The sequence below is a fragment of the Lepidochelys kempii genome, chromosome 2 (genome assembly GCF_965140285.1).
Source record: "Lepidochelys kempii isolate rLepKem1 chromosome 2, rLepKem1.hap1, whole genome shotgun sequence".
Taxonomy (NCBI): Eukaryota; Metazoa; Chordata; order Testudines; family Cheloniidae; genus Lepidochelys; species Lepidochelys kempii.
Genome location: NC_136381.1, coordinates 93,991,052 through 94,014,420, shown reverse-complemented (window position 1 = coordinate 94,014,420; position 23,369 = coordinate 93,991,052). Strand labels below are relative to the sequence as shown.

General features: G+C 39.2%; 1 protein-coding gene across 1 annotated transcript in view; it reads right to left on the bottom strand.

Moving 5' to 3' along the window:
• CDH7 (cadherin 7) overlaps window positions 1-23,369 on the bottom strand; it is a 107,951-nt gene that overhangs the window by 54,416 nt on the left and 30,166 nt on the right. The window contains exon 3 of the mRNA XM_073331690.2: window positions 3,647-3,941. Coding sequence (XP_073187791.1) covers window positions 3,647-3,941 — 295 coding nt within the window. The remainder of the gene's footprint in view (window positions 1-3,646; window positions 3,942-23,369) is intronic.

Sequence of the window (23,369 nt, the reverse complement as noted above, 5' to 3'; positions counted from 1 at the left end):
CAAACTCTGAAGATGTTTAAAATGTATTATTCTAGAAATCTCAAAGGAGATGCAATTCAATCCCATGCAGAGGTCAGTACAAGGCCTCCACACCACTCAAGTCCCACTTAAGATCTATGCTGAGGAGTTAAGTAGGAGTTAAATGGTATATATACTTTGTGCTGATGCCCTGCTCAGGGGAGAATTTCACCCAGTCATTTATGTTGGTGAAGCAGCAAGGAAATATGTGAAAGCAGCTCACATTAAACAATAGTGTGTGTTTTCTCTACCATATATAATGACACCAGTGTGTGTTTCTATCAAATGGCAAAAGAGTCAGGTGAAAATCCAGTTTCAAATGCACAACCAAAAGATTGTTTCCCACTATATTTTGGGGGGGAAAAGCCCTCACTTTTAGTGTGGCACTTACCCATGGTCACTTAGCAATATAAATCAATGTGGGAAAAGGCAGAAGTTACACCAGGAGGAAAGATGGAGATACCGTTCTTCAGGGTGCAAGATGAACAAGTTAGATGCTTTAAAACCTTACTTCTTGCTGCGCTCTGGATAAATTGACTCTGGATAAATTCCCTATTGTTTAGTATATACTACACGATATATATTTAGTACAAAGATGACTGAAAACAGTGATGCTGCAGTAAAACTAGCTTAACCCTGGGAGAGGCCACTTAGTCTAAAAATTGGTATTTTGGCTTTTCTTGGTAATGAATATATTGCTCTTAACCTTTTGGATTATTTGTTCTTAAAAGTCTCTTGAATTATCTGAATCATCTTCTCTTTCCAGAGTGCAGTAGGAAACAGTTTTTAGAAGTATCTCGCCCCTTAACCTTCCCCCTAATATTTTACAAGAATATTGATCCCCATCTTTCCTTTAAATGTTGCTTCTGCCTCTTCTGACACTGACCTAGAATGAAATGACCTTGGATAAATGCAAAATATCAACTGAGGGATCATATCTATGACTTCTGCTAAGTAAAATCAAATGGCAGTAGCAACGTTCTATTTATGTTCTCTCTGTTAATATTTTCGATTTCAAGTGAGTCTCCTTTATTTGTAATGGTGACTAATGATTTAAATAGACTCCGAAGCAAGAGATTTTTTGTTGTTGTTGGTCTCTCTACTCCTTTCATTCTGGAACAGTAACGTAGGGCTTGCCAACATACAAAAGTCAAACTGAAAAAAACTAAAATGATTGTAATTCACATCATTAGTGCAAGTCTGTGTGTGGACACTGTTCATTCAGATTGAATTCCCATTTTGATATAACTTAAATCAGTAAAAAATCAATTTAAATTAAATTGATATAGGGCAGTCTTAATCTGAAAGAAGAGTTTCCACATATACAGTTTCACTGAAATAACAAAAGGTTTGAATTACAACTGATTTCGGGTTTTTTTTTTTTTTCGATTCCAGTTTATGCATAGACAAGCCCTTAGCTCGGAACAAAACTCACTGTGAGCCAGTTTCTGGAATAGATTCTCCGCTGGTGTAAATCAGCATAGCTCCATTGAAGCCAATAGAGCATTGCCAATTTACACCTGTTGATGAGCTGGTCCTTTAAAATGACTAAATAATAGATCTGAATGTAGACAGGGTTTAGATGTGCCTTATTCACATTGCTATCTTCCAGCAGAATACTTGAACTACTTACAAGGCTTCACTCTCTAATTACAATAAACTTCAAAACTCTCTTAAGTTGGGCCAAGCTCTGCTCTTGGGTCCATGCACATGTTCCCACAGAGCATAATTTGGCTATTACAGATGAGATACAGTTCTAACACACCCATATAACAGGTTTCAGAGTAACAGCCGTGTTAGTCTGTATTCGCAAAAAGAAAAGGAGTACTTGTGGCACCTTAGAGACTAACCAATTTATTTGAGCATGAGCTTTCGTGAGCTACAGCTCACTTCATCGGATGCATACCGTGGAAACTGCATCAGACATTATATACACACAGAGATCATGAAACAATACCTCCTCCCACCCCACTGTCCTGCTGGTAATAGCTTATCTAAAGTGTTCATCAAGTTGGGCCATTTCCAGCACAAATCCAGGTTTTCTCACCCTCCACCCCCCCACACACAAACTCACTCTCCTGCTGGTAATAGCCCATCCAAAGTGACAACTCTCTTCACAATGTGCATGATAATCAAGGTGGGCCATTTCCTGCACAAATCCAGGTTCTCTCACCCCCTCACCCCCCTCCAAAAACCACACACACAAACTCACTCTCCTGCTGGTAATAGCTCATCCAAAGTGACCACTCTCCCTACAATGTGCATGGTAATCAAGGTGGGCCATTTCCAGCACAAATCCAGGCTTTCTCACCCCCCCCCCCTTTTCCCGGGGACACACATACACACACACACACAAACTCACTCTCCTGCTGGCAATAGCTCATCCAAACTGACCACTCTCCAAGTTTAAATCCAAGTTTAACCAGAACATCTGGGGGGGGGGGGGGGTAGGCAAAAACAAGGGGAAATAGGCTACCTTGCATAATGACTTAGCCACTCGCAGTCTCTCTTTAAGCCTAAATTAATACTATTGGCTGGGAGTGGCTAAGTCATTATGCAAGGTAGCCTATTTCCCCTTGTTTTTTCCTACCCCCCCCCCCCCAGACGTTCTGGTTAAACTTGGATTTAAACTTGGAGAATGGTCAGTTTGGATGAGCTATTGCCAGCAGGAGAGTGAGTTTGTGTGTGTGTGTGTGTGTCCCCGGGAAAAGGCAGGTGGGGGGGTGAGAAAGCCTGGATTTGTGCTGGAAATGGCCCACCTTGATTACCATGCACATTGTAGGGAGAGTGGTCACTTTGGATGAGCTATTACCAGCAGGAGAGTGAGTTTGTGTGTGTGGTTTTTGGAGGGGGGTGAGGGGGTGAGAGAACCTGGATTTGTGCAGGAAATGGCCCACCTTGATTATCATGCACATTGTGAAGAGAGTTGTCACTTTGGATGGGCTATTACCAGCAGGAGAGTGAGTTTGTGTGTGGGGGGGTGGAGGGTGAGAAAACCTGGATTTGTGCTGGAAATGGCCCAACTTGATGAACACTTTAGATAAGCTATTACCAGCAGGACAGTGGGGTGGGAGGAGGTATTGTTTCATGATCTCTGTGTGTATATAATGTCTGATGCAGTTTCCACGGTATGCATCCGATGAAGTGAGCTGTAGCTCACGAAAGCTCATGCTCAAATAAATTGGTTAGTCTCTAAGGTGCCACAAGTACACCCATATAAGCAACACATACTAAAAACTTTATGTACTAAATGGCTTTTTAAGGAATTTGTTCATAATGGAGTTTTGTATAAAAAAGGAGGTATTATCACCTCTCTGTGCCAGAGCGTAGGTGTGAAACTTTCTGTTCTTAATGAGAACTATAAAACAAAGGTCTGGGCACTGAAATGAGAAGTACACCATAAAATGCCTGTCTAAATCCCTATATAGCTAATTTTAGTTTTTCTACATTTTTGAAAGAATAAATATTTTGTAAAGCCTTATTTTCCCATCAAGCCTGCAAACATCCAACTGGTGCAGGTGGCTCATAGATAATTAAATAGCTTGGTGTGATACTGTAAAAAATAATGACGTTTTAAGAAAGATAGTAACAGATTTCCCAAGACATGAACAATGTATTCTCTACTTACCCACGGGAGACATCTCCGGAACCCCAGCAGTGTAAGGGCCATCCAGAAATTTTGGTTCATTGTCATTGATGTCCTGAATCTTAATGACGAACTCCGACTCTGGTTCCACAGGTTTATTAGTGAGCCTATCTAGTGCTTGTGCTCGGAGCGTGTAGTAGGCCTGCTCTTCCCGATCCAGCCTTTTTGTAGCATGAATATCCCCCGTGTTCTCATCAATAATGAAAATGGAACTTGCCCCTTCGCCTGACAAGATGTATTTGATGGAGCCATCTCCTTTATCAACATCAGAGTGAAGCTGGTGAAAAATTGATGAGAGATGAGATTAACTTACAAGAGAGTCAGTGATATGGAGATATGTAAAACTAATTCTTATGTCATGCAGCAGTACATGAAATTCTATTGTTCTTGGAAAGATAAGCTGAATGTTTATTGTGTGCGGCATGTGAAAGACTATTAGAATCTGTCAGCTAGCTCTTGTGAGCAAGAACATTTCTTTCCTTTCTGTATGCAATCTCACTTTCAAAAGCATTTTATGTCATTCCAAAACAATAGTAGCCTCATGCTGTATTTCTGTTCTATACTGATATCTGTTCTTAAATATGGGTAACCATTTAGTAGCTATCAATGCCTATCTGACAGGATGTTTGTGGTTTTGGAGGAAAGTTACTGTCAACTAAATCTCAATAATTGTCTCTTACCTTTTGGGTACTCTAGATCAGCTACAAGATAGTTTTCCCAGTGTTCAATGTACAACATAGGCTGGGAGAATCAGAACAGATTAGAGAATCAAGGAGTCTTGCTCTGCTACTAACATATTGTATGGCCTTGAACCAGTCACTTCATTCTGTACCTCAGTTTCCTCATATGTAAAATGTGGATAACCCTTACCGGCCTGCAAAGAGTTGCACTAGTGCTAAAAATTATCATTTCATTGAGATCAAGATAAAGTTCACAAAATTCCATCCAAAACATGAGCAAAATGCAATTTTGTAATACAAATGGCAGAAGTGTAGATCAATAAAAACCTGGAAAACAGTCACACCTTCCTATGCTCCAGGAATGATATCAGTTTATTCATTATACATCACCTAAAGCCTGTCCTAAAATACAGGAACAGTATAACCAATCTGCACCTACACAGGTATTAAGAGCACTGTATGGTACAGCTGCATTTCATAGCTAGAACCAACTCTGCTTCACACAGGTATTCGGCTAGAACATGAAAAGAACCAAGAGATGGCCTAACACCTTTATATAATGTCTACCACTTCACAGCATGAATGTCAAGTGTAGCTATAATGGGAAGGTAACAGAATCCACACATGCACATCCCCAACTCTCCCCCCCGCCCCTGCACAATAAAGCCCCAAACAAACAAAAAACACTTCAGTAGGGAACAAGTGAAAACATTAGTCATGTGCACTTTAGCACCTGCTGTTTTGTTAAAAGATTATGTTACTTGAGGACAATGACAAAGATGTTCAAACTGGTTGCTTCTTTTATCCTCTTTGGAACACCTTTCACCCCCATATCAAATGCAGGTTGAGCCTGTTGTATTTTACCGTCTTCATTATCATTCTTTCCATCACTAATATATATATTTTTTTCTCAGCTGGGAGTATCACTAGGATTGTAATCACTGCCAGAATTCATGGGCAGAAAATTGCTGTCTGAGTCAGAACTTAATACAATTGCAAAAGGCCTGTGTCATTTCAGCTGTGAAAAATTGGAGACCAATTCTGAATTTTTCCAGTGGATAAAGAGCTACATATTACATATACATTACCTAGCTTATAGCTTCTACCAATCTTAATAGATGGACTGCAGTCTGAGCTTTTAGTGGACAACTGATACTTTGTAGACTGAAAGAGTGACCAGCAATGTTCTTTGATACTACAAAATTCAGGCTGTGGGTGAGCTACACTCAATGCCCATTTTGTTTTATTAGAATTACAGAATATTTTGTTCTTCTAAATCTTTAAAAAACAGTGCCCCGGCCTCAACTAGCTGCAGAAGCACTCCCTATTTATTTAACCCTAGGGGAAACCCTATATCACCACGGAAGGCAATGTGGTGCTCTCATTTTATAAGAACACCCTAAAAAGTTTGTTTAAACACTTTTTTTGAATATTTTCATACCAGCATGAGAAAAATGAAAGTTCCATGCAAGGAACAATGTAAAAAATTCAACTGTACTGAAAGGATCCAGAGAGCTGGAGAATGTACACATCAGCCTTGCTTTAGATCTCTTTAGTGTAAGTCTACTATTAAGATGGAGGAAGTAACTCACCTTGCAGACTAAGCATAGGACTTAGACCCAGGAGTTCTGGGCTCTGCTTCCATCTCTGCTACTGACTATTAATGTGCCTGTGGACTAGTCACACTCTGTTATTCGGTTTCCCCGTCTGAAAGTGGAATAATGATATTTCCCCAGGTCAGAGTCTAAAGCTTTGTAAAGCTTAATACATGTCTGCAAAGCACTTTGAGACCCTTGGAAGGGCTAAATATTAACATTTGGCCTTGTAACTGACCTGGGTTGATCCTGGGGGATTAATATGCAAAAGGAGATGGTGCCACCTCTGCAGCGCTCTTTGCCAGCTGTTTTCCAGGAAAACCCTACTATGGAACTCTGCGTGGAAGAGCTCCAGTGAGTTTCTGCAACTCAGATGGTGTGTAAGGTAGAGTAGTATTGCTCTGTGGCATTGCCCCCAATAGGCCCTCCACTGCACTTGTGATTCCCCACATAGAAATCCAAGAGGGACCTAACACAGAAGTCTAAAAGGGGACTCAGCCATTAGCAGTGCAAATACATTGATTTCATGGGAGAGGTTATCCAGTAGAGCAACATAAATGACTCATGTCTCTGCAGAGGGGGTGGTCCCAAGGATCCAAAAGGGTTTGGACATTTTGCCCACTCCCACTCTGGAGTTCCCCTAACTCATTGCCTTTCAGGCACAGTTTGTAGGAAATCCAGTGATCTTAACCTCACAGAGATCTCCTACCCCACCAACCACAGATTTCTTTACAAGGGGCCATAATTAGGGGGGAATGGTCTTCATTACTTTCTCTAAACCCCAAACTTTTTTTTTTCAAGGATTTCAGATCTCTTCATTTAAAGAAGGAACAACATGTTCCTCCCAATTCCTAATGCCTCCGTGCAAGTCCACCTTTAGTCAATCCCTCACATTAGCTACACCACACATACACACATGTGGGGATCTAGGTCACATTATCTCTATCTTCCAAGATCTGTTGTACGGGCCCAGATGCCTCTCAGCTGAGCCCCAAGCACATCTACTATTAGGTTTTGTAGGTTCTGTGGTTTAATCTTCCCTGGCATGCATTGTGCACAAGAGCTCACAAGAACTAAAAGTGAAGGCACCAGGCTCTAAAAGAGAAAACACAGAATGCACCCTTAACAGTGGGAGAATGTTACCATAATCACAAATATTTAGGGACAACTAACAACTCTAGAAAGTCGGGTCATGTGAGCCTGCTGGGAGTGACGAGATCTCCAGAGGTTTGGTAATTATCTGAAATACATATACACATTTTTTGAGGTTTATGTATCACTAATGGCAATTATTTTCACTGTGGGCTTGACACTGCAAGTTGCTGAGAGCCCTTAACTCCCAATGAAATCAACAGCAATAAAGGTCACTTAGCGCTTCACAGGATCAAGCCCTAAAAAAAAAAATCACTTTCAAATATTCTTGTGTGTATGTGTGAGAGAGAGAAACAGTGAGCTCTTTAGATTCTGACCAGCAGACACTACTTCTCTAATCAAAAAATGAACCAAATTTTGCCCTCAGTTACACCCGTGGGTCCCGCTGAACCAGAAGGGCTAAAGCTTAGGGTACAGTCTGACCTACTGTGCGTGTATTTATTCAGTTAGGACAACAATTACTCTGCCATTCAGGGTCTAACAAATGTCTAGTCAATTTCTTTCAGATTCACTGACACTAAATGCTCTCTGCTTTCAGCCATCTTGTGGGTTGTGATTCACAGGGCCAATGATAACACTGGTTTGCATTACTTAGCATTACTGTGTGCTGTTGTAGTATCTCCTATAGAGCTAAAAATCTATTTCCATCAATAACTATGGATACCTGTGCCACCGGAGTCAACTTGTCTAACCAGCAAGGCTCTCCCTGACTTCTAGAGGCACGGACTGCTATTTCCCTGGTTTCAGACTCCCTCCAAAGAGGTGGAATGCTAATATTCCTGTCTTCCTCTTTTTAACATTAAATACATTTTAAATCTATATCTGCAGCTGTTCCTCATGGTGACAGGATTGTTAATGGCTGCTGTTTCATTGCAAGGTCCAGAGATGCAAGGCCTGGGGCAGAGTGGAAAACATAGGGACAGAAAGAGCATGAGGAGCTGCAGGCTTTCCACCACCAACAGGATCACAAAGGCTGTGGTGAGAAAGAGGGAGAGAGAAAGAGTATGAGAAGCTGCGGTATTCAGAGATTCAGAAATATTGGGCTTTGAATCGAATAGAGATACTTATTCTCAGCATAACTGAGAAAGTCTCTTGCAGAGGAGTCACCACACTTCACCCCTTTCCTGTCACTATGAAAAGTATGAGAAAGGGATGGAGGACAAAGGAGAACTGATTCCTCATTCATAGTTCTCTGTACTGTGGAGATGACACAAATGTACCTGCTCTCTTGTCTTAACACTAAAACTGAGCAGGGATGATGAGGAGATAGGAGGATGAGGGTTGGGGGAAGTAATAAAGAAAGACAAAATGGCAGAACTCTCTGTTTTGGCTCTACAATTGTGGATTCTTCAAGTTTTATGTCCAGCCAACAGTTTGGATGAGCTAGGTCCCTGGCAGCACCCTTCTCCCCATCTCCTCCACCCCTTTCCTCCCCTCCCCCCGCCCACACACACACTCATCTCACCAAAAAGACTGGAGATGGATTGTGAAGTGAAGGGGACACACTCACAACTACCTGCTGCCATCCCATTGGCAAGACTGAGAAGGGAGCTGGGAGGGAATGCACAGCCACATGCCCAGATGAAACTAAAGGCACTTTTCAAATATTAAATTGTCCGAAGACGGAATGAAAGTAGGGGGAATCTCAAACAAAATGATCTTAGCAATGTGCTTGCCTCCTTTCTTTTCCATTGTATTTATTTAAATGGTCACAAACAACAATGCTGTTACTTAAATACTTAATATTATTGGATTTACTATTTTATTTGATTGTAACTATGCAATTTTGTCATATATTTTAATATTGTTGTTTGTATTGGCCTTTTGAATTGTGATTGTTAATTTAAAATGTGTTACATATTTCCATAAAATATATACCTGTACACTATTTGTTACATGGGAGGGTGTTTGGGGAACAAGACTCAGTGAATTGGAATAATTTCAACCTGAGTAAAAGTTTCAATCTAGAATGAAATTAGTCTATGTAGTGCTAGTGCAAATTTAAATTTGATTTGCAGACTTGTCATATTCCTGTTAAAATCAGGGTGCTCTCTCTCCCCGGCTCACACCCACTTATTGACCTTATTGTTCTCAAAATGGGTTCTTGGGTACTGAGCACTTTTGAAAATCTAACCATATATCATGAATTGACATTTTGCCTCATCACAAAATCTTGTGAAATCGAAATAGATAATTGTAATACACATAACTGACATCAGCAAAGGCTTGTAATTCACATCATTCACCTCACACCCAGAAGCTAGCCATTGTACTTCCCAGCTGATAATGATTTTCTTTTAGAAACCTGCTTCCAAAGAACACTGAGGAACAACTCCTGGAGGGCAAATGTTTCCTTTTGTTTTGTTTTTGTTTTGTTTTTTGTTATTTTATGTTACATTGCTGTACAATGCTAGGATCGCAGGGGAAAAACTCTATTCTATGTTCTGCTTTTTAATATAAGAATCAATATAGGAAGGGATAAAGTAAAGAGAAAAGTACCAAATATAATTGGATGTCCAAAAATAACTATAATCTTAATCAGGGAATGTTAAGGGGAAAAAACCACCCTATTCTAAATAATATGCTTTCTAAAGGCTTGGCTTTTGTCATGGTGTCCAAGACTTCACTCTCAGCAATGCCATCAACGTGTGAATGGAATCAATGTAGATAATTATGCCACAATGGCACTATTCACCCTTCTGACACATGTTTTTGGCTCTGTTGCTTTGGGATCTTGTCATATAAGAGCAGAAATGACCATAGTCCATAGAGGAAGTAGCACCACAGTAAACACACATTCACTCTGTGTAACACAGGCAGAAACATCAAGGATTACTCAGAACCTGGTCCAACCCAGAGCACAGCATCTGCTGGGCACTGGCCTGAAGATACAATGAGGAGCAGATGCTGAATGGAATGTAGATGGCAGAAGAGACTAGTATTGGCTTTGCAACCCAGAGACGTGGGCAGATAATGAAGAGAACAGATCCATATGGGTCAGGAAGGGGAGCAGCGAAATGTGAGAAAAAAAAGACATCAGGGAGAAAAGAATAGAGTAGACATGACACCATAGACCAGGGGTTCCCAAACTTGGTTCACGGCTTTTTCAGGGTAAACCCCTGGCAGGCCATGAGACATTTTGTTTGCCATAGACCATATATGGGGAGAATGAGAGAAAATCAGATGTCAGACATGGGGCAGGAAGCAGTGGGCACACCAGACATGGAGGTCAGAGTGATAACAGAGGAGGAGGGAAGGCACAGGGGTAGAAGAATATGGAGGGAAAAGACAACAGGAGAGAGAGAAAATGAAAAGGAATGGAAAGAAAAAATAAAGAGCTATGGAGATGGTATAAAAGAAAGAAAGCACAAAATAAAGTAGTGAATGGGGCTGATTTTGCAGTCTAGGGGTGGAGAAAGAATCTCTGGGATAGAATGGTAGCAGCTCACCAGCATTTTTAATATTCCATCTTGGGCAATGGATATCCTATGAATGTTTACAGCATTTTCTGCTGCTGGACAAGCATCATGTAACTGTAAATGTTTGCTGTAACTACCCTGTGTTTACAGAGAAACTATGGTCTCCAGGGAAAATTTGTATTAACAGTTAAATTATATATTGGGAGGCACAGTGAAGGCTGTAGTAAATTTTAAAAGGTTGAGAATCAGCAGAACCAGGTACTAGAGGGAAAAAAAGGAAAAATGCAAGTGCCCACACATGCACAGAGCAGTGAAAAGAATTAGAGTATTTTTCAAAATTTAGAGTCACAGGCTCAGATCCTCAGCTGTTCCAGAGCTCTGTTCCAGAGCATAGCTGAGTGGGAAAATGGAAATATGGCTTTAAGCAACTTTTGTGCTTCACTAACCTCTCGGGCTGCATTGGGTCACTGGAGCCCCTAGAGTAATTTAGAACAGCCGGGGGCTGCTCTAAATTATGCCAGCTTTGAGAGCCCCCCACTAAGGGCCTTTGTGCTGACTGATGATTGCCACACCATCTCCTGCCTCTGCAGCCCTTCTGATACAATGGGCAGTCAGAGAGATCGCATAGGGTTGGCTATGTCAACTCTAGCCAACCAGCTTTCCTATTGTGATGCTGTATGATTGAAATATGACCACTTGAATCATTAATATTGCCACTGTTAGACAATTGCAACAAATCTTGTACAAAGTATGTCATGTAATGTGTCAATGGAAAAGATATGTTTTGCTGAGTATGATTATCCTGTTTATATGCATGTATCATTTTTGTATCTGAAGTTATGAATATTGGCTATATAGATCTATATATCAAATGTGTTTGCTCCTGAGATAACATCCACAAGGTAATTTATATCCAATCTGGCCAACACATTATGAATGAACTATTCAAGTTGATGGCCCATTAAATAACACTTAAATCTCACAATGGGCCACAGGAGAAGCTTCTCCCCGCCTGGTGGTCCTTCCTGTGGATGCTTTAGCCAAAATATGGGTAATGGCTGCTTCTGTGAGTCATCGAAGCATGCAAGGGTATTTGACTTGCTCACGTGACCTTGAACTCCATCTTGTGCCTGTAATTTTCCATCAACTAAGCAGTCCCTCCACATGGGAGAAAGTACAAAAGAAGGACCCTGGAACCATCTCCACTTTGCCTCTTTCCTGCTCTGATCTCTGGACTACGGATTTACAATAAAAGGACCATATTTACTATGGTCAGAGGACCTTCCAATCTTTTGGAAATTACCACAGACGTTACAAGTGACCAGTCTGTAACATCACTGCTACAAACCTGATCCAAGAACTTTGCAATGATTGTATGTATAAGACTTCCTTAACCATTTTAATTCTCTCCTCTTTCTTTTCTTTTCTCTTATAAATAAACCTTTAGATATCAGATAATAAAGGATTGGCAACAGTGTAGATTATTGGATAACATCTGAGTTAAATATTGACCTGACTATGTGGCTGATCTCTTGAGATTAGAAGACCCTATATGTGACTAAATTGGTTTTCAGTAACCACTCATCATAGAGTCCAGTGGTAAAGCAAGGGCTGGAATGCCTCAAGATTCATTTTAGACTTATCACTGATGCATTTTAGACTTCTTGGTAACCAGTGTGGTGAGACAGAAGTTTACTTTTGTTACTGGCTTGGTATATTTTACAATGGAATAACCACCGATTTGGGAGTGATTCTGCCCTATTTTTCAGCAGTTTGTCCCGAATCTGATATTCTCATCTGTGACCCACTGTAACACATATGCCAGATGACTCTTCACTGATCCTGTTATGGAAGCTTTCTGGCCCTTTTTGGTACTAGAGTAACACAAAGGGGCCGGAGCTGAGAGTAGGCACTGGGTCACAGAGATAAAAAATTAAGAATTTTATTCATTTCCTCAAAGGAAATATAGTTGCTATCTCTTGAGGCCAAGTTTTGAATTGACAAGAAGACTCAACTGTCCTCTCACTCCTACAAGTCAAGGGTTGAGACATTTGATGGGACAGTTTGGTGATGCATGCACTGCAAAAGCCATACGCAGCACCTGTTCTGTGAATAAGGAGGACTTCACCAGACTGCCAAACCTCCAACTTCCACAAGCATTATAAATTTCCTTTTAAAAGACTCACTTTTTATTTTAACCTTTATATCTTTAAAGTAGCCAAAGAGATTTTATGAAGCACAGAGCCTGTCTGTCCTTCCAGACTGGTACTATATGGTGCTAATATCACACGGTATAGCCCATATCAGATTTTTAAACATCCTTGGACCCAACTGAACAGTCATTGAACCAACAATAAAATAAAGTAATGTTGAAGCAAACACATCTGTATTGCTTGATAAATTATTACTCAGTCATAATCCAAGCCAATATTCTTAAACCTACTCCTCAAAAAATTTCAGTTATAATTTAAGTAAGCCCTCAAGGTTTCTGAATGAAACACCAAGTTCAGATGACAGGGTCCCCCTAGGAATATGAGTTACTGTCATCTAAGGACTGGAGGTTGAACAATTAATAAGAAAATACAGAAAATTGGATGTGATAACAGCAGCCAAGTCACACACACGTTCTATAACATGTACACAACTTTTTTCCTCTCAAGGAAATGTCACTCAACTAAATATATACATAATATATAATGTCATACAGAGATATAAATCTCCTTGTTGGGTCCTCTCAATTCTCTACATCTGCAGATGCTGCAATCCTAAACCTCTGCCTTCCCCTGCCCCAGTTTTAATAAGAGCACTGGATGCCCTGTGGCTGCAAGGAAATGTGCAGCAAGCCCATTAAGATTAGCACAGTTAGAGAAACAGCACAGAGGCAGCTGCTGTTGTAGATGGAGCTGAGTGGCATATGTAGTCCATGAGTATTCTTGAGGAGTTTTAATGGGCCATCATCATGGTATGTCATGCTTCAAAATGGTCATTTGTCATTCACGCTTTTAAATGACAGTTTGGAAGCTCTGAGTGGTAAAAAACATTTGTATACTGTACATCTTTACATACTAATTGTGAAATATTTAATTTAAAAAAGCAACAATTCTGTACTGTAGCACCATCAACAGCCCACAGGCAACTTCACACTTACATAATGGGAAATGGGCAAAGAAGGAGGGATAACTGCGTGGTTACATACATAGAACCCAATTTTTCCCTCACTTATACACATGCAACTCCACTGAAGTCAATCAGGCTGTAACTTAGAACAGGGAAAATAATGTACATTGAACAATGTACTAGATGAAACATGCATTTTATAGGACTGTGTTTACTGTGAATATTTCTTCAAGTACTCAGTATTACTATTTCAATATTCAAACTGTATAATTCACCAGATAAGTTATATGGTATTGTTTCTTCTCTCTGACCTAACCAATATAAATTACTTCTGTTTCTACCCAAAACTGATTTCATTTTGTGATCAAACAAATATCAGTGATCCAACCTTGCTCATACAAGTGCTTATGAAAACAAATAGTGAGAGAACATGCTTGAAGCACAATTCTACTTAAAAGTTACTGAATAATTATTCTCATTAGCTGGAGAAGGCAAATTTAGACCTTTTAATTTACTTTAAATGTCAAGATAGAGTCGCACCTCTCTTCCAAAATTCTACAGGTTTTCTCCATGTCTATTCATAATGCACCATGTTTCCTGATATTATTTACTATGCCAATGTATTTACTAGTCCAGTGACTTGATTCATTTTGTTGCCAGGAAGCACTGAAGCTGTAAAATAAAAGCCAGCTAGTCTCTGTTTCAGCTTTCTAATCAAATTCTGTAAGGCTCCCTGTATTCCACATGTTTAACTCCTATAAAAGTGAATAGGCATTAGGAATGCAATGTAATAAATGAATATCATAGACCCCAATCCTACAGGGTGTTCCATGTAGAAGGACCACTGTGTTTGCACAGAGCTCCACTGACTTCAATAGGTCAGCTCACATGGAGCAGCTTGTGGGATTATGATGTTAGTGCAGAGCTCGAGGTATCAAGTGCATTTGACAAGGTTAAACTATTTGCCCCAAATTATTTTCCCCAAACATGTAAAACAAATCCTATTTCCCACCTCTACTCCCACAGTTGGAAGCCATCCAGAAGCACTAGCTAGCATAATGTAAATAGAGACTAAATTTGAAAGAGCGAACTCTCTTCCCGAAACTGCATGGTTTTATTGCATTATGTAAGTCATCTATGTTTTATGGAGTTTGCAGAATATTAGAGGAAAAAGTGTTTTTTCCCTTTTTTTATTAATTGTGTAATGTTTAAAGTACTCAGATTTCTTTTTGACATTGCAAGATTCGATTCTGTACTTGGGGGGCGGGGGGGAATCTGCATAGTCCGTGCAAGTGCAATTCTGCAAAAGCAATATTTTTTTTCCCCCCTGCCCATTGCTTTTGGGAATACATAAAAGAAAAGAAAAGAAAACAGACCTACCTATAGGAAAGCTAGTTCTGCCACAATATTTATTCTACTAGTTAATCATGATATTCTAAACCTGAATAAAATACACAGGAGTCTGGGGTATGTAAAAAAGTATATTTTTTCCATCAACATTTTTAGAGCATTTAGACCCCCCCCCAAAAAAAAACAAACCCAGGAAAGAAAGACCTCAGAAGTAGATACAATAGTAGCATCACTCATAACATACAGCATTATTATGTAAGTACTTGAAGAGTGGGTAGATAAGCATACACTGTACGTGTTTGTCCATGTCCATAATCTCTAATTTAGAAATGAAAAATCATTTGGCATAAAACATAGTCTTATGTATAGACAAATATGTACATATATCAAACCTCCATGTGTTTATAGAGTATAAACCATATTATATACTCTATGTGGTCTTTTTTCTCAAATTACTGATCTACAGTTTAGAGAGATTATTCTTTTTCCATTTGAACTATCTAAAATAGCTTGCAGCACTATTTGGTTGATAATGATTTTCTCATAGGAACCTGCTTTTGAAGAACATTAATCCATTAATACAGAGAAAGAGATTCCTGGAGGGTACATGTTTTTGTTGTTGTTGTTGTTGTTGTTTCAATGTTTTGTTTCAATGTTGTATCCATTTACTGACACTTCCTTTGCTGTTGAAATTTTAATGTTACCAAAAATTCTCTTGTAATATTACAGTGCACATCAGTGGGTCTGGGAGGTGCTGAAACCCTAATAGGATGGGTGAAAATGGTAAAGTGTGTAAATGTAAAGCAGTCAAAGTAATTACTGTGACTAATTGTTTTTGTAGAAGTCTATAAAGTACTGGACTGCAGCACTATGCGTGATCTGATCATTTTAATGATGAAAGATTTATAATGCAGAACAGATGCAATAAACTGGGTCCAAATCCACTTTAACCTTTAATTCCCTGAAAACAGTTAAAGAGTTGTTAAATAAAATCTATGAAACTATTAAAATAAAATAACATTATCATCGCTTGTCTCCCTCTTCTTACTTTCAATCCCACTCATAACACACACTTATAAGACATCTTGCTCAACTCTAGCTGTTTTGCTTAAAAGACAAGTTACTATAATTAAATATAGAACCATATAACTGTATGGGTGATCTGGGCTGAACAATGAACAGGTCCCTGCTCTGACAAGCTTACAGTCTGTTACAGTCAGTGCAGTGTTATATAGTATAAGGAAGTTATATGGTTATACTTAGAATGTTCCACAGACTAGGTTTAGGAGGGTTGTTCATTCATTCATTCAAAGAATGATCTTTAACCAGGAATTACTAAAGAAATTTGCTCCGATTTATTCCTACGAATATTCCCACTAAATTCAATGGGACTATTCACAGATTTAAAATTAATCATGAGATTAAGTGCTTTCCTGGATCAGGGCCTTCATGTACGTACAATAGGTGGCTATTCCATGCTTATGGCACATCACTGACAAACAGCAAGGAGTTGAGAGTGGGCAAAGAAATTAAAAGACGAGAGTAGCAGAGAAGCATGAGTAAAGAGCTTTAGCATGGGTAAATTATTTTACCAAAAAAAAAGGGAACCAATGAAAATCTATACCATGCCATAGACACTCCATTCCTAATATGTCAGAGGATAACATATGAAACCAGTGCATAGCTCAGCTTCTTATGTTAGTGGACCTCACAATTTAATTATGCTCCCTTAGATGCTGGTGTTGTGTTTTAGTGCCAGTGCTGGGTAAAGTCCATTAAAAAAAAATAACAGCAAAATCCACTGCCATTGTTTAGCCCATCATTTCAAATGGCCAATGGCTCTGCAATCACATCCGCCAGTTCCTTTAACACTCTCAGATGCAGCGCATCCGGCCCCATGGACTTGTGCTCATCCAGCTTTTCTTAATAGTCCCGAACCACTTCTTTCTCCACAGAGGGCTGGCCACCTCCTTCCCATGCTCTTCTGCCCAGTGCAGTAGTCTGGGAGAATGATCAAATCACTGGTCATTGATGCCCATTTAATTTAATGCTCTTGCTTTCAGTTAATATATATACATTAGGGTGGGTAGTGGTTCTTCACTGCTACTGGCTTGGTTGATGTTCAATCATAACACTTTTTTAGTGTTCTCCACCAGCCACCACTAGTGTTTGTTTAAAGTTGCGGTTTCTGTAGGGCAGACCACCAGATGGAAGAATAGATGACATATCCCTTTATGCAGTCAGAAGTTATGGGCAAGATAGTACCTTTTCACTTCATCTTTTTCTCATCTTACTCATTTTTATTTATACTGATATTCTATGTTCTCTTCTTCCCAAGATTTCTTTTTTTTTTGTCAACCAGTACATTGCTGAAACTTTAACCTCACTAACAAGAATTAAGTAATTTAATCAATATTACACCTTACCAAATCTGTGTCAATAACACTCTGAGTCAGGAAATCAGACATATTTGCGAAGGTTCAACACACGCTTAAATCTCCCATTGAAGTCAATGGATCTTAAACAGATGTTTAAAGCTAAGTACATGTGTAGGTGATTTCCTGCTCTGGGGCCTTAATGTGCATGCAAAGCAACGGTGTTTTAATGAACAGAAATGTGGTTATGAGAGGGAAGCACTGAACAGACTAACTGCAAAAAGCAACATTAAAAGTCAACGGGATTCTATTATATAAATTGATAGTGTAACTGTTCAGTATTCAGAACAAGCTGAAGTATGGTATGCACAGTAAATATGGATGTTTCAGAGTCTGTCTTAAATTGTTCAGATCATTTAAAGTGATCCCCAGTGAATAAGTGCTTTAAATGGTTTGGTTTCTTCTCAATTTTTTTCTTAACATTAACATTTGCAGGTCTACTGGGACTTCTGGATATAACCAGATTGGTCTCTGGGTAGTGATTTGCATTTTGATAGGCACTTTTAATGTAGGTGACTGGGACGAGTGGAAGGGGGCAAATACAAAAACAAACCACCTACCTGTGGTATGGATGGCGATTATCAGACTAACTGCTTATAGTACCTATTGACTTCACTGGGAGTTGGATTGGGTTTATAGTGAATGGTGTAATACCAGTCTGGTAGTTGAAGTGGACAGCATTTCTTTTTCCCCTTCCTATTCCTTTGAATATGCAGAGTGTTAAATAAATATAATCTCATCTCACTCCTGTTCTATCAGTACATCTTGTTTCCTTAAAAGAGCACCCTGTAGCATTTGATATGATCAGCTGAAGACATTAATTGACTAAAATCAAAGCTATCTCTGTGAATATATAAGCTTTTCTGATCTAGATCATTAATACCAGGAGAATGACATGATTTTTATCTGTTTTTCATATCTGTGTCATTGTCTCTGTGTTTCTTGTAAATTAGCCTCCACTGTTAATTGCTGGTGATATAATGGATTTATGTTCAATTTACAACCAAATGGTAAGAAATTAGTAAAATGGCATGTGCTGTTTTACTATGGATATGTAGGGTTGCTGAATCTACATTAAAATTCAAATTGTGAAGTCTCTGTGCTAATCTTGAAAGTTGTCTGGTTTCTACTGGAAATGTTCAAAGTCTCAGTTCAGAAGCTCATTTCTGATGGTTCCACTATTCCATGTCATGGGGAACTTCAGATTTACATAAATATTTATCTGATTATATGACACAAATATTTCATTTTACCCCAACAAAAGATTTCCCATAGTAAAGCAAGTTGAATGTACAAAGACTCCCAAACAAAACTGAGGAAATTAGAGCACTTCTATCTAATCATCGGTTTCATGCTGTTTTTCCCTCTGAATGAACTCTGGTAGGATAAGAATAGAAATGATAGTGCACTCCCAGTATACCAAGAGGACACACCATGTATTTTAAGGATTGTGATCATCATGAAAATAGAGGAGTTATTTGCATTAGTTATTTCATTAACTGCAAACTAAATCAGTTTCTTTACGTTTCCTCCCATCTACATCAACTCTATTAAATTTACTGTTACTTGCATCCCTCTGATACTCCTTGATTGTGTATATCACCAACCATTTCCTAAAGGAAACTTTTATTACAGTGTCTGAACACTTCATTTTTAAACCTGAATTCCCAATGTGTTGTTTTTGAAGATTAGAGTTTAAATCAGTGTAATACTTGCCCCCAGCGTTCAAGACTGATCTTTGCTAAGTTTCACTTGACACAGCATGTAAACTTCTCCACCAGATTGTTTGAGCACTCTCAAAGCTTAATTGATCCAATTTGCATGTCTCATCTTGGCAGAATTGTGTATCATTTCTATCCTCTTGGACTAAGTGATCACAATCTAATTACTTTGTATACAAAGCATATGGAATGTTTCCAACTCCTTTGCTATCCCCTTCCATGCAACCATGTTAACGCTTTCTAATTCTACAAGCAATCTGATCTTCCAGTATTTTTACAGGATTATTGTCTCATTGATTGGCCTTCTGTCACCAATTATAGTACCCTAAAGCCAATGTACTTTTTTTTTTTTACACAAAGCATTTTCACTTTGTATAACACCTTCTTGTGGGCTTTTTTATAACAGGTGTTTTATTTAACACTCTGTTCATGTTAATTAACCCTATTTAAGGGAGCAGTCCCTTCCAGGCCAGATCTTCTGGTGTAAATCAACATTGCTCCATTGACGTCAATGGAAATATGTAAATTTACACCAACTGAAAATCTGTCCCTATATTTTTAGGGAGGAAAATAATCTACCATTTCCCCATTGCTCCAAATCCTGTATATATGAAGGGAGTTTAAAGGACTGCACCAATTTTTCATCTAATTTATAACTTTCAAAGATAAAAAAGTTACTTTAAAACCATTGATATATATCTTTCAAATGTTAATTATGCTTTTGTACGTTTATTACTATTTTTTCACTTACCTAAGCATACTTTTCCCCTACTTAAAATGAGCATGTTACAGTAACCATCCTTAAATAACAAGGTGATCTCTTCAGAAATTGCATTGCCTATGAATTAATGAGATCTAGCTGTCTAAAATAAAACAAATAAATAAATTTAAAATAAAAACATTAAAAAAATCTGAAGCACACTGGTCAAATTAATGAAGACCATGGATGAATAAATTTCAGACATAATTAAAATCAAGCACTAGAGCGAAATGGAAAATTCTATTTGATCAATTCAATGATCAGCTCAAGGCTTGATCTTAATTCCCTCTATGCGCTCAACCACCATTACCAAAATTCTGTTTAAAAAATGAGTATCATGCCCCTTTTACTTGGTGTCCTCTGCGCTCAATTTTCCTGCCTCGTGTCCCTTCCCCCAGGATCCATAGGCAACTAGTGCCCAGTATTCCTGCACTAGTGGAATGCTGAGTTGTTGTTTTTTTCCCTGTGTTCTGCCTTGCTGTTGTATCTTGTTTTTCATGCACCTCTCTAATCATATTTGTTAAGAGGAGAAGACAGGGAGCTTTTTTCTTCCATTTAAAAATATGTTAACAGACTTAAAGTATGTAGTTTACAGCACATGAATAGTCTTCAGAATTAGAGTTGATGGCCACCTATGGTGTCATCTAAGAGGGAGCTGGGAATCATTGGGTCTGCTATGCTGCTACAAATGACTAAGCAAACACAGAGAGGACTAAATGACTCCAGTGGAGAATGTGTAAATGGATTATGAAGTGTCATAGATCCGAGAGAGCATCCCTCCCTATCCACACACTAAGACTACTGTGAGAGGAATCCAAGCCTCGGCTGTTCTTGATCCTTGATTTGTTTCATGCTTCTGGAACTTAAAGGGAATCCAGCCACTGCCCCAATCTGAGGGTTCCTAGGTGCACACTCAGGGTGCAGGCCTTCTATCTGGCATCTGCCTCTGAGTGTTGGAACCTGCTGTCCCACCACCTACCCCCTCTGGGTGCAGTGCTAAACTGTCAGAAAACTACTTCTTAAACACACCCTTCTGTCAAAACTCCACCCCAAAGGTGTGAAGCTTTTGGTTTACAGTTTAAGGATATGTCTACACTTAAACCACTACAGCTGCACTGTTGTAACGGTTTAAGTGTGGATATATATTTAATCATGCAAAGCACAGAAGAGTACTGATCATACAAAACAGTAAACACCTGCAACTGCAATATCCCTCACTTTCTAGCTCATCCTTCCCTTGTGAGCCCTGGGGGGGGACACCATTGGGGTCCAGGCAGGCAAGATGTCCCCTCCTCATGCAGTTATAGCTGGTCTTTCTCCCTCATGGAGCTCCTTCCCCACTTCTGTGACTTTGTTCTACCCTACACCACACTTAAGGTGGCCACTCATGCATTTCCAGAATACAGGACATTCTGATACTTCTGGAAATGGTGTGACTCTGCCCGCACTTGACCTTGCATGAACTTGCTCTCATCGTGCATATGAAATCATATCACATGAAGGATGCCATTTTAAAGTGTGTGCCGCTCTGCCCTGCTGATGTGACTTTGCATGCATGGAGCATGTGAGGTCAGGCTGGTGGGGGCAGAGTGGTGCACTCTTCAAAGTGGCATCCCCCATCTGATGCCGGACAAACCCCCATCTCGTTTTGTGTCAGTACCGAACGGGAGAACAAGCCATTCAAAAAGCGGACTGTCTGGTTTAAAACCAAACAAATGGCCTGCCTACCCACATTTTCTCTTTCTGTCTTCTCCTCCTGTTCTTGTGTGGCTAGCTGCTTAAACCCAACTGGCTTCCTTTGTTCTGTCTTTGAGGTAATTTCCACTGCTCGTGCCTCCCCCCTCCCTTCAGAGGAATTAACCTAAGACTAGTTTTCTAAGGATGCAGTTCAAGTGTTTGTGTCTAAATAGGATTGCTGAATTCTAAGCACTACCCCATTATATCTCTGGTGCTACAGAACTTCTCAGCAGTGACGGACATATAGGCACTCATGACGCAGCTGTTATTCATTATGCAACTTCATATTATGAATCTGAATTAAAAAAAGTCATACAGATATAGCCCCAGTTCATCACACTAAGCTGGATGGATAAGTGGATAAGGAAGCAAGAAGGGGCTATCCAAATGCCATTTTTTGTCACTGCAACAACAGAGGAGTGCCAGCCTAGTAACAAAGCCCAGGAAGGCCTTGAGTCTATGCAAATGATAAAATTTTGGTTTGGACAGAGGGGAAATATGTATGTATGAAACGTCTAAAACAAAACCACCATGAATTAAATACTGTACTGGTCAAAGAACTGATTTAATCAGCCCTACCAATTAAAACAAATATAATAATAAAAATATTCAGAGGAAAACAGTTTTGCTCTTAAAGTGCATTGTACTCTGAAACATGACTGGTTAAAAATGGCATTGTGAGAATCTGTATTTATTGCCTCTCAATTTATGGCATATCAAATGGGCTCAGTGGACAAGTGAAAAGCAAACTGTCTATCTTGCAACCTTAATCAAGTCTTGTAAAGCTGTGTTCTACCATTCTGCTGCATCATCACTAGAAATAAAAGTCCTGCAGTTACACCATGAAAAACTGTCTGATTTTCAAATTCTGCCCTCATCAAATGTATAGTCACATTGCCTGCAATTGGATTACACAGGATTAACTCATTGGAACCTCATAAAGAATTCTGTAGATGATACACACACACAAATAGAAAACAGCTCACTCTCTCTCTCTCAGCACTGTTGGCTCAGCAGGGCTAACAGAAATAAAAAGCAGAAAACATTATTTGTGTCACCAAAGAAAGCAGATATGACTCTCACAGGGAGCTGATCTGTGGGGAAGCAAGCACCATTTTACACAGTCACTGTTTAGGGTAAAATCACTATAAGCAAAGTAATATACGGAAATATACAAGAAGCCTTTGAAACATTCTAAAAGGACATCCAACTAAAGGTATTAACTTCCTCTCCTTAATTATCAATATCAAAGAGCTCTCTGAGCTGAATTATATGTGCTAGTTCATTCTTATTACTAATAGTAGTAATACATCTTATTAGTATTATGGTAGTGCCAAGGAGCCCCAGACATGGACCAGTACCCCATTGTGCTAGGTGCTCTACAAAAATGGAACAAAAAGATAGCCCTTGCCCGCAAGGAGTTTACAATCTTAGAATTGTAACATTTCTTTGTTCACCAGTTCAATAAACTTTACAACAGATTTTAGGAACACAAATGTGGACAAACAAATTTCTCTTTCCAAGATTCTGTAAAACTCTGTGAGTTAAAATAATATACCCTGGCATTTATGAATGTCAGACTCTTAAAATCTCTGCTAAAATATCATTTTATCCTCTGTCACATATTATTAAAGAATCTCTTACTCTTTTGGACTGGAAAAACCTATCCAATCTTATGTGATATAAACAACTACAATACCTCCATTGTCACCAACTAAGCTAGCAGCATATCTTGGTTT